The sequence below is a fragment of the Babylonia areolata genome, chromosome 34, assembly GCF_041734735.1.
Source record: "Babylonia areolata isolate BAREFJ2019XMU chromosome 34, ASM4173473v1, whole genome shotgun sequence".
NCBI lineage: Eukaryota > Metazoa > Mollusca > Gastropoda > Neogastropoda > Buccinidae > Babylonia > Babylonia areolata.
This window is the reverse complement of record NC_134909.1, coordinates 5133236-5146231: the sequence shown is the minus strand read 5'-3', so window position 1 is coordinate 5146231 and position 12996 is coordinate 5133236. Positions and strand designations below refer to the sequence as shown.

The 12996-nt window shown below is 41.4% G+C and overlaps 1 protein-coding gene across 1 annotated transcript in view; it reads left to right on the top strand.

Annotated features, from left to right (window-relative positions):
• Positions 1-12996, top strand: part of LOC143277539 (ATP-binding cassette sub-family C member 3-like) — a 129656-nt gene that overhangs the window by 50282 nt on the left and 66378 nt on the right. The window contains exon 18 of the mRNA XM_076582419.1: positions 2886-3012. Within this exon, the coding sequence (XP_076438534.1) occupies positions 2886-3012 (127 nt within the window). The remainder of the gene's footprint in view (positions 1-2885; positions 3013-12996) is intronic.

Below are 12996 nucleotides of genomic sequence, written 5' to 3'. Positions count from 1 at the left end.
TCAAGTGTCTGTCCTGACATGGCTGCATAGTGCCCCTGTCCTCCAACAGTGTCGTTCACTGTCTGTCCTGCACATGTCTGTCCTGCACAGTGTCTGTCCTGCACAATGTCCTGCACAGTGTTTGTCCTGTACAGTGTCTGTCCTGCACAATGTCCTGCACAGTGTCTGTCCTGCACAGTGTCTGTCCTGTACAGTGTCTGTCCTGCACAGTGTCTGTCCTGCACAGTGTCTGTCCTGTACAGTGTCTGTCCTGCACAGTGTCTGTCCTGCACAATGTCTGTCCTGTGTCTGTCCTGCACAGTGTCTGTCCTGCACAGTGTCTGTCCTGTACAATGTCTGCACAGTGTCTGTTCTCACAGTGTCTGTCCTGACGTGTCTGTCCTGCACAAGTGTCTGTCCTGTACAGTGTCTGTCCTGCACATGTCTGTCCTGCACATGTCTGTCCTGCACAGTGTCTGTCCTGCAAATTGTCCTGACAGTGTCTGTCCTGACAATTTTCCTGCACATGTGTCCTGACAGTGTCTGTCCTGCACAGTGTCTGTCCTGCACAATGTCTGTCCTGCACAATGTCTGTCCTGTGTCTGTCCTGCACAGTGTCTGTCCTGCACAGTGTCTGTCCTGTACAATGTCCTGCACAGTGTCTGTTCTTCACAGTGTCTGTCCTGCACAGTGTCTGTCCTGCACAATATCTGTCCTGCACAGTGTCTGTCCTGCACAGTGTCTGTCCTGCACAATGTCTGTCCTGTACAGTGTCTGTCCTGTACAGTGTCTGTCCTGCACAGTGTCTGTCCTGCACAATGTCTGTCCTGTACAGTGTCTGTCCTGCACAATGTCCTGCACAGTGTCTGTCCTGCACAGTGTCTGTCCTGCACAATGTCTGTCCTGCACAATGTCTGTCCTGCAAAATGTCCTGCATAGTGTCTGTCCTGCACAGTGTCTGTCCTGCGCAGTGTCTGTCCTGCACAATGTCCTGTACAGTGTCTGTCCTGCACAATGTCTGTCCTGCACAATGTCCTGCACAATGTCTGTCCTGCACAGTGTCTGTCCTGCACAATGTCCTGCACAATGTCTGTCCTGCACAGTGTCTGTCCTGCACAATGTCTGTCCTGCACAATGTCCTGCACAATGTCTGTCCTGCACAGTGTCTGTCCTGCACAATGTCTGTCGGTCCGGGTCATTGTGTCAGGGCTGGGGATGGGGGTGTGACGATAACAACGTAACAACCTCCAGATGGGACAGGACTAACTAGTTGTGATGATGATGAATACGATGATGATGATGAAATATGTCGGTAGTGGTGATATTGCTGATGGTTGTGATGATGTGGTGGTGGTGATGATGGTGGTTGTTGTGGTGGTGGTGGTAATGATGGTGGTGGTCGTGGTAATATTGATGATGATGACGACGATGACGACAGCAATAAAAGCATCAACCCTCGATTTGGAAAACAAACGAACGAACAAACTAAACTGCCTGTGGGGTGGATTTTGATGACGACGACGATGATGATTATGATGACGATGATGATAATTATGTTACCTGTGACGATGATGATGATGACAGCATCAAACTCCAAGTGGGACAGAGAAAACTGGTGGCAGTGGTGGGATGATGATGATGATGACGACGACGATGATGATGATGACGATGATGATGACGACGACGACGATGATAATGATGACGATGACGGTGATGATGATGATGATGATGATGATGACGACGACGACGATGATGATGATGACGACGACGATGATGATGATAATGACGATGATGACGATGATGATGATGATGATGACGATGACAGCATCAACCTCCAAGTGGGACAGGGAAAACTGGTGGCAGTGGTGGGATGATGATGATGATGACGATGATGATGATGATGACGGTGATGATGACGATGATGACGATGATGATGATGATGACGATGATGACGATGACAGCATCAACCTCCAAGTGGGACAGGGAAAACTGGTGGCAGTGGTGGGATGATGATGGTGATGATGATGATGATGACGACGACGATGATGATGATGACGACGACGATGATGATGACGATGATGATGATGATGACGATGATGATGATGATGATGACGACGATGATGATGATGATGACGATGACAGCATCAATCTCCAAGTGGGACAGGGAAAACTAGTGGCAGTGGTGGGATGATGATGATGATGACGATGATGATGATGACGATGATGATGATGATGATGATGATGATGACGGTGAGGATGATGATGATGGTGATGATGATGACGATGATGACGATGACACCATCAATCTCCAAGTGGGACAGGGAAAACTAGTGGCAGTGGTGGGATGATGATGATGATGACGATGATGATGATGACGATGATGATGATGATGATGATGATGATGACGAGGATGATGATGACGGTGATGATGACGATGATGACGATGACAGCATCAACCTCCAAGTGGGACAGGGAAAACTAGTGGCAGTGGTGGGATGATGATGACGATGATGATGATGACGATGACAGCATCAACCTCCAAGTGGGACAGGGAAAACTAGTGGCAGTGGTGGGATGATGATGATGACGATGATGATGATGACGATGATGATGACGATGATGATGACGACGATGATGATGATGATGACGATGATGATGATGACGATGATGATGATGACGATGACGATGTTGACGATGATGATGACGATAATGATTATGACAGCATAAACCTCCAAGTGGGACAGGGAAAACTAGTGGCAGTGGTGGGATGATGATGATGATGATGACGATGATGAGGATGAGGATGATGACGATGATGATGACGATGACGATGATGACGATGATGATGATGATGATAATGACGATGATGATGATGATGATGACGATGATGATGATGATGATGACAGCATCAACCTCCAAGTGGGACAGGGAAAACTAGTGGCAGTGGTGGGACCAGTGGGCTGTGGCAAGTCCTCACTCATCAGCGCCATCTTGGGGGAGATGGAGAAGGTCAAGGGCACGGTGACCCTCACGGTGAGTGATATCAGTCTGCTACACGCCTGCGTGTTAATCCCGTGCATATGATATAGTCTGTTGCACTTGAAATAGTGGACGATGGGTTGTGTTGTAGGTTGTCTGCCTTTTTTCCTTCTTCCTTTTTTCCAGACATTCTTTATTTAGACAGAGATTTATAGATACAAGATGTATATGCTTTGTGGATTTATAGATACAAAATGTATATGCTTTGTGGATTTATAGATACAAAATGTATATGCTTTGTGGATTAGAAGGTACAGAGTAAAGACATAATGATGTTCTGAATACTGACAGGTCCACAACAACATAATGAAAGCAAAACAATACATATTAAATAACAGTTCCATGGTGTCATTATATATATAACTTAAAGTTGTACTAAACATGAATATAGAGACCATTTTTGCACAAATGTGTTATGTTCCATAGTTGTTAAAAAAAAAAAGCATATTGGTCTATTTCACATGCCTGTTTGAGATCTTTTAAGAACATTTGTAATGTTTGTTTTATTTTGTTGACTCTACATTTGTATACGTAGAATTGGGCTATCAATAAGATATGTGAGAAACATACATAAGTTTTTTTTATGTTATGTCCAAAAAGCACCAGTACATCATAAAGGGTAAGTCTGTCACGATGTAAACACTTTCATTTTGAATATCTTACAAAGTCTGTCGAGAAAAATTGAACATGGTTACACTCCCATAGATAATGTAGAAATTATCTTTTTTATCCTTGCAAAAATTACACTTATTATCAGGGAGTATTCCCATCTTCATCAGCACAGACTTTGTCACAAGAATATGATAATCAATTTCACCCTGGAGCCATTTTAATATTATCTCTTGGATTTTTCTTGTATTGAAAAAAAAAAATCATCCAGTCAATCTTATTTTAAAAAATCGTAGTTGTGGTTTTCCAATTAGTACTTCGTAGAAATATTTCGTTCCTCTTGGAGCTTTTATCAATGTGGTAAATGCTTTATTGAAGTTGGTTCCATTATGATAATTGTTTTCAAAAGTTATCTTCTTTTCTGATCGAGTTAAGTTTATCAATGACTGCTAAAATTCTATTCGCTATACAAGAAGAGCCTATCTTGTAAATTACGTTTAACAGCGATGTGGGACACCAGTTTTTAAGATATTCCCTGGGTCTAGGTTTGTCTCCTTTTGGTAAGCAAATTATATTCCTTCTCTCTGTGTAATGGACATCTCTTTTTTTCTTAACTCATTCAGTACGGCCAGTCCTCTCTTCTCCTCTACACAGACCCCTCGGATGTCCTGTGGGTGTCTGAATGACCCAACCTTTAGCTTCCGTCGTCAGAATTGTAGTATTCTTTGTCAACATTCACCTCTTCAGTATAAGAGCCTTCCGCTTGCAATATTTTGATGATGGTAATTGGGATGAAACGCTGTTAACGTCGTCTCTTTCGCCGTTCGTATGGAGAGAGTTAAAGCCTTCATTTAGAGAACGTACTAAAATCCGCCTAGCTGTTTCCTGAAAAAAAATTGAAGAAATCAACTGTCACTCCGTCTGTTCCTGGGCTGTTACCATTTTTCGTGTTTTTAGAATTGTGATGCCTCTTTCAATGTTATTGTGCCTTCAACTGAATGCTTCAATCTGTGTTAATTTAGGGGAACTATGAACGTACTTTTCTTCTCAATGTCGTTTACTTCCCACTCCACATATGTGATACACCTTTGTTTCTTGCAACATGTCTTCTATTTTATCTAAGTGTTTACCATTCTTAAATACAAGTTTAAAATTTTCTTTGCTTACATAATGCCTCTTTTCGAGGTTACAAAAATATTTTGACACTTTTTCCTCTTCTGCATCCCATCTAGCTTTACGTGTGATCAATGTTCCTTGTATTTCATTTATTCTAAGTGCAATTTAACTCATTCTTCTGTTGTATTTGCTGTAAATCTTTCTCTACTTTACAACGTTTACCCTCTAAGCGCATAATTTCTTCAATTTGTTTTTCTATATGTGCATCCTTTTTCTTCTTTTTAGAACTATATTCCATTGATTTTTTTTTCTTATTTCCATTATCAGAGTGTCTAGAAATAACTGGTCTAATTGAAGATTTTCTATGTGAATGTTACGTGTTTCTGATTTTAATGTATACTCGTGCTGCGTATTGTTCTTTTACACATTTGGTTTTATCATTTATGGTATCTACATATTCTTTATCTTTTAACAATGATGAATTGAATTTCCTTCTTTATTATTTTTGATTTAGTATCGCTTCTAAAATCAACCTTTATTGAAATATACGAAGGATCACTTCTATAACCAAATAAAATGTCTACATATTTTACGTTCAGTAGTAAATGTTCTGAAATTAAGAAAAAAATCTAACCTGGCTTGCTGCAGTGGATCTTCTTTGTGTATATCTTAGTGTTTCTGGATTCTTTTCCCGCCATGTCTACCAGTTCTAGTTCACATGTCAACTCAGTTACTTCTTTTCTGCTTTAGCATTATTAACATGTTTATAATTTCTGTAATAATAATAATAATGTACATTTACATAGCGCCTTTTCTCTCTGAGAGCTAGGGCGCTTTACATAAAAATGACATAAATCATTCATGACCACTCTGTCTCACCCCACCTCCCACTCTCCCTCTCCCACTCTTCAAAGTGAGCTGACATGGGTCGTGTTGGAGAACAAGGAAACTGAGTGTGCTTATAAAATTAATATGTTTTAAAACAAGTGAGTTTTTAGTGATGAACGAAACGCAGAGATAGAATCAGATGCACGGATACGATGAGGAAGGTTATTCCAGATGTGAGGAACAGCAAAGAAGAAAGAACGTTCACCACAGGTTCTTGTATTGACACGAGGAAGTTTCAAAAGGTAACAGTCAGAACAAGCGCGATGATTTCTTGAGGGAGTATAAGGTCAGAAAGATATGTAGGTCCTGCGGAGTGGAAGATAGAATAGCAGAGACACGCAACTCTGTATTTAATTCTCGCTTCAGTGGGGAGCCAATGTAGAGTACGAAGGTGGGGAGAAATGTGATCAGTACGTGGGACTTTTAGAGTCAGACGGGCCGCATTGTTTTAAAGTTTTTGAATTCGCTGAAGAAGATATTGTGGACAGCCTGAGAAAAGAATAACAGTAGTCGATTCGTGACAGCACAAAAAACAGAAATAAGAGTTTTAGTAGTTTCAACAGAAAGGTATTGACGGATAGAGTTGATGCAAAGAAGTTCACAGTTTATGTGTATCAGATTTACTGCCTGAGCGAGCATGCTGAGGTTTGAGTCAATAATGACTCCAAGGTTCCTTGCTGATTTAGATAACTGAACTGTGGCATCACCAGCAACAATAGAGGCAGGAAAAGAAGTAGATATGGACATTCTTGCAGAGGAAATAATCATAGCATAAGTTTTGTCATCATTTAACTTTAGTTTGTTGAATGTCATCCAGGATTTAACATCAGGAGTACAATCCCGCATTGACAGAATCAGACTGTGTACTTGGTTTGGTTCTGCAAAATTTTGTAACTGAGTATCATCAGCAAAAGAGTGGTGGAGAACAGATTCAGTTTCAGTAGCGGGGACAGAATGGCCAGAAATGACATCAGAAAGAGGAGCAGTGTACAGAACGAACAGAACACGACCGAGGACAGAACCTTGTGGAACACCATTGGAGATCAGGGTTGGATCAAACCAAACGTTGTTAACAGAGACAGTCTGGAAGCGGTTTGATAGGCATGAAGAAAACCAATTCAGAACTGTTGAGTAAATCCCCAAAACATGTTCATGTCTGGAAAGGAGTATACTGTGGTCTATTGTGTCAAACGCAGCCGACAGATCGAGCAAAGTTAACACAGACAGTTTACCTTCATCAAGAGACAGTCATTAATTACTTTCGACAAAGCAGTTTACGTGCTATGGGCAGATCTATGTGCTAGTCTAGTGGTGGGTTTAAAATTAGGTTCCAGTCCCCTCCAGTAACTTTTGTTTCGGTTTCCAATTGTTTAATTTGATTTCTTAATTCTGAATAAAACTGAGGATTATCTCTATTTGGTCCATAAATGTTTACTAATATGGTGTCTCTTTTCAAAGTTTGAATTAATATAATAAGGTAATTTCCATGAACATCCTTAATTACATTCTCTACTTCAGAATCAGATTTGTTGTTGAACGGAATCGCCACACCTCTTGACTGTGATGCATAAGAGGCAACAGAAAGCATTCACACCCCCATTCAGCTCTTGTCCGTTTCTCTTGATTACTTGCAAAACGACCGGACATTAATGATAGTCAAAATATATTATCATATCTTTCCCTCTCCATGTGATGTGATAAACCCTGTCTGTTTTAACAAAATCCAACACAAAAGTAAACAGAAAAGAAAATGTTATCCAGCATGTATTAATGATAACATTGTTTCCTCAAACCAACTACCAGTACCTAAAAAACAAAAACAAAAAGGATCCAAGATACATAAATAGATTAGATAAAAAGCAAAAAAAATGAAATAAAATAATATAAAATCCCCCACCCCACCCCACCAACACACACACACACACACACACACACACACACACACACACACAGAGAGAGAGAGAGAGAGAGAGAGAGAGAGAGAAACTGAAGAGAAAATACAAGAGGGAAAAAACCTAGAAAACCTTGACTGCGATCTTTATATATATAGACTTCCGCAGTCAGGAGCATCGAGGTGACATATTATTGCAAGCTAGAAAAAAAAAAGCAGAATAAGTTTATACATACACACCTACAGCGAAGAGTATAAACACCGAAAAAAATTAGCAACGTCATTTATTTCCCTCTCCTCTTCTCTCTCCACTCCTCCCTCCCCCTCCTCTCAACACCTGATCCCCTCCACCACAGCCCATTCAACAAAACATTAGAGAAAAGGCTCCAGGAAAAGGAGAAAAGAAGAATGTTAGCTTCGGTGTTTCCGTATCAGTCCGTGGTTTACTTCGGCGACCTCTGTTTCTGTGTAGCGGCTCTCTTGTGTGTCGTGTCAGACTCCTTTTGAAGGGCCAGTTTGGGTTTTACTTGAGGACAGGTCACATGAAGACCCCTTTTGAAGGGCCAGTTTGGGTTTTACTTGAGGACAGGTCACATGAAGACCCCTTTTGAAGGGCCAGTTTGGGTTTTACTTGAGGACAGGTCACATGAAGACCCCTTTTGAAGGGCCAGTTTGGGTTTTACTTGAGGACAGGTCACATGAAGACTCCTTTTGAAGGGCCAGTTTGGGTTTTACTTGAGGACAGGTCACATGAAGACCCCTTTTGAAAGGCCAGTTTGGGTTTTACTTGAGGACAGGTCACATGAAGACCCCTTTTGAAGGGCCAGTTTGGGTTTTACTTGAGGACAGGTCACATGAAGACCCCTTTTGAAGGGCCAGATTGGGTTTTACTTGAGGACAGGTCACATGAAGACCCCTTTTGAAGGGCCAGATTGGGTTTTACTTGAGGACAGGTCACATGAAGACCCCTTTTGAAGGGCCAGATTGGGTTTTACTTGAGGACAGGTCACATGAAGACTCCTTTTGAAAGGCCAGTTTGGGTTTTACTTGAGGACAAGCCACATGAAGACTCCTTTTGAAGGGCCAGTTTGGGTTTTGCTTGAGGACAGGTCACATGAAGACTCCTTTTGAAGGGCCAGTTTGGGTTTTACTTGAGGACAGGTCACATGAAGACTCCTTTTGAAGGGCCAGTTTGGGTTTTACTTGAGGACAGGTCACATGAAGACTCCTTTTGAAAGGCCAGTTTGGGTTTTACTTGCGGACAGGTCACATGAAGACTCCTTTTGAAAGGCCAGTTTGGGTTTTACTTGCGGACAGGTCACATGAAGACTCCTTTTGAAAGGCCAGTTTGGGTTTTACTTGCGGACAGGTCACATGAAGACTCCTTTTGAAGGACCAGTTTGGGTTTTACTTGCGGACAGGTCACATGAAGACTCCTTTTGAAAGGCCAGTTTGGGTTTTACTTGAGGACAGGTCACATGAAGACTCCTTTTGAAAGGCCAGTTTGGGTTTTACTTGCGGACAGGTCACATGAAGACCCCTTTTGAAAGGCCAGTTTGGGTTTTACTTGAGGACAGGTCACATGAAGACTCCTTTTGAAGGGCCAGATTGGGTTTTACTTGAGGACAGATCACATGAAGACTCCTTTTGAAAGGCCACTTTGGGTTTTACTTGAGGACAGGTCACATGAAGACTCCTTTTGAAGGGCCACTTTGGGTTTTACTTGAGGACAGGTCACTTTCAATTCAGTTCAGTTCAATTCAAAATACTTTATTATCTGCTTCAACCAAAAACAGAAAATTTTCTTTAGGCTCACTTAAAATAAAATGCCCGTCAGCAAACTGACACACCTTCACTTATCACCATGTACACATCAATTATTATGTAAAAAGAAAAATATGTGGGCAAGATACTATTACATTCAGAGTGTAACAACTGTGTGTGTGGTGCGTGTGTGCCCGCGCGTGCGCATGCATCGTTTTGTGTATGCGCACGCGCGCGCATGTGTACGTTCCAATCATTATAAAAAGGAGAATATTCAGTAAGATAATAAAATTTAAAAAGACAAATGCTCATCAACAGATAAAACCGAAAAAAAAACGAATGAGCAACTGACACACCCTTCCTTGATCACAGCATACATATTAACTATTATGTTAAAAGAAAACATTTAGGTAAGAAAACAAAAATTACATTTCAAGATAAAGTGGAACATTTCAATGGCATAATAGGAAAATATTCAGTAAAATAATTATAACATTTAAGAACATGAAATCACAGTTGAAGGGTCAACACCGCCACCAAGACTAAAAGCATGTAAAACTCCTTTCACGCCCCTCTGCGGCAAAACAATAACACTGAGCACGCGATCACACACACACACACACACACACACACACACACACACACACGCACCCACACACTTCTCCCCTCTCCCCCTCCCCTCACTTCTTTCTTTACACGCATGCATGCATACGTAAAGGGAAGAAAGACAACTGCCATCATAACAATAAACAAATCATAGGCAATGGAATAAAAAACATTATTTGAGCGAATCATTTATCACAGCAACAGCAGAGGGGGCAAATGATTTTTGTACACATCCTTCTTTGCAAGAGGGATTTTACATCGTCTGCCAGAAGGGAGTTTCTGAAAGACAGAGTTTAGTGGATGAGTGGAATCATTAAAAATTTGGAGTGCTTTTCTGCTAAGTGTGGACTGGTATAGGGTGTTCAGGGCAAGAAACAGCATGACGGACAGGAAACGGGGATGAGTTCCATGCGGAGGAAGCCTGGAAAGAGAAAGTGCGTTTTCCATAATTTTATGATCTGGTTATGTAGGATGGAATTTTTAAGAGACGGTCATCACCTGTTGACTAGAGCTGGCGAGATGGAGAGTAGTAATGCAGAAGCTCAGAAAAGTAAGGAGACATGCCAATCATAAATTTGTAGCACAGGAGAGAGAGCAAGCCTAAAGAGTGGGAATAAATCCTATCAGGGACAGCTACTGTAGATGGGGTTTCCAAGTGTAATTGCGTGATGATTTCGCGAAAACATGAAAACACAAATCTGGTAGTTAGGGAGGTTTATACAAAAATAGTGAATTTGTTTGTGGCAGTCGGAACATCTCAACGTGCGTTCTTCCGTTTTTGTCCACAGAAGCAACTTTTGTTGTTTTCTATAATTTCATTGCTATCGTCATCTGAGTACATCTGGTATGATCAGTTGTTAGAATATAATAGAATATGTCTTTATGGGCAAGGGCTGTATATTAAATTACCTGAACCTGGAGGTATACACGCAGGCTGTGGTATTTGGCTGCCGCACTCGTAGGAGGTAGGGTCTGGATCTGAACTGTGGTTACACATGTGGACACCTTCTCATGGAAACGCTGGTAGCGGAGGGTGTCAAGGCTGTCTTCCTTGTGACCATTATAGAGACAAATCAAAGCTTTCTCCCCAGCTGTGATGATGTCATTTTGATGTTTTCCTGCCATGCAGAAGATATGTGCCTGCGTTTTAAAGTTGGAGTCAGACAGCTTTTTCAGTGGAACTCCTTTTCCAATCCGAAAAAGTCCAGAAGTTGTGTCACAGCCATTGAGTGCATGGACAAAAGGCAGTAAATAGCAAACATCAGGCCCCAAAACTCGTGCCACACTCTTGCATTAAAGCTTGACCAAGGGCAGCAATTTTCAATTCTGGATTCTTCTTTCCCTTCAGTAGTGTTCTTAGAAAAAACGACCACTGAAGTTGGTAACTGTTCCATGTTCTTTGAAATGTCTGATACTTCTGCTGTTGTAGGATATTCCTCCCTTGAGGCGTCAACTTTTTTTATGTCTGACAAAAGAAGTTTTGCTACTGTTTTGATTATCCTCAGTTTTTCTTTTTCTGTGTCTGTTTCTGTGTTTGATTTTGCGAACTGGTTCAGAATTTTTTCCAGCAGTTGAACGGAATGTGACCACGTTATATTTTCCTCTGATGGAGGTGATCATGATCTCGTCTCCAAAATGGCTTTCTAATTTCTGTCGCATGTGTTTTTCCGTGTTCTGGACTTTTTTCCCCAAAGTATCTGAATCAAGGTATTCTTCCATTTTCTTGCAAAGATCTGTGAGGGTGATCTGTTCATCGTCAAACTCTTTGAAATATTCTTTTACTTGTCTGAACGCTTCTGCACGTCTTGCATCTGCTGGTCTGCCTTTGACAGCACATGCTGCCTCTGTCGAAGAACAATATGCTTGGGGGATGTTTTTGCCTGTCCTGAAGTTGACACTGCACTGCTGATGGTACAAGGCATCTGCAGCATGGAGATCATTGACAGCTTTGATTCTACCCAAAATTTTCTCAGCCCATTTGTCATCTGGACCCCGTTGCAAACAATGCTCTTCTATTTGCAACTGGAAATTGAAGCTTCGGATTTGATATACAGAATCTCCTTTTTTCTGGCTGCTTTTAGCTGGACATCCACAGAAAAGACAGTCAGTAGAGATATCAAATTTGGTCTTCTTTGATCTAAGAGATGGTTGATCTTGTGTATTGCTGTCTTCCAACTGCCTTTTCAAATCTCTTTTGATAATATTGACGTTGCAGTAATTTTGACGACATGATTTGTGCACACTCTGACCGATGTAAAAACGTTTATTGTCACATCTTGCACGACCTGCTTTTTGCAAACCAGTGACGCCTTTTTCGGTCTGTTTCACTACTTCTTCACCTGAGTTTAATGAAATTCCACAAAGCACGCATGCTTCCTCAATCACATCTGAAAAAAATAAAATAAATAAAAACGCTATTTAGTGAAAAAGTAAAACCGGAAGCTTATACTGTCATAGAACTATCTGACTATTTAATTTGTGATTTCAGCTGAATCTTACCATGTGGGTCAACTGCTGATTCCGGCAACTGAAACGTGAAAAACTTACAGTGAACTATGCCCCCCTCCTCCTCTTACCCCATCCACCCTCTTTCACCCCCCCACGCCCCCCCCCCCCCACACACACACATGATATATATATATATATATATATATATATATATATATACATACACATGAACAGCCATATATATATATATATATATATATATATATATATACACACACACACATGTACAGCCACATACATACATACACACACATACCCACACTGGCACACATACACATATGCACATGTGGCAAAACACACACTGACACAGCAACACACACACACATGGCACACACACACACACACACACACACACACACACTGACACTGGCGCACACGGCACACACACAGCAACACACACATACACACAAATGTGCGCGCGCATGCGCACGCCTCCTCCCCCCTACACACACATACAGCCCCCCCCCCCCCCACACACACACACACACACACACACACAAACCCACACACAGCAACTTTTGACAATAAGCGGCGACCATATATGTCAGTGCCAGACACAAGTTCCCATCGATTTTTCTCTTATTATCCATCAGACT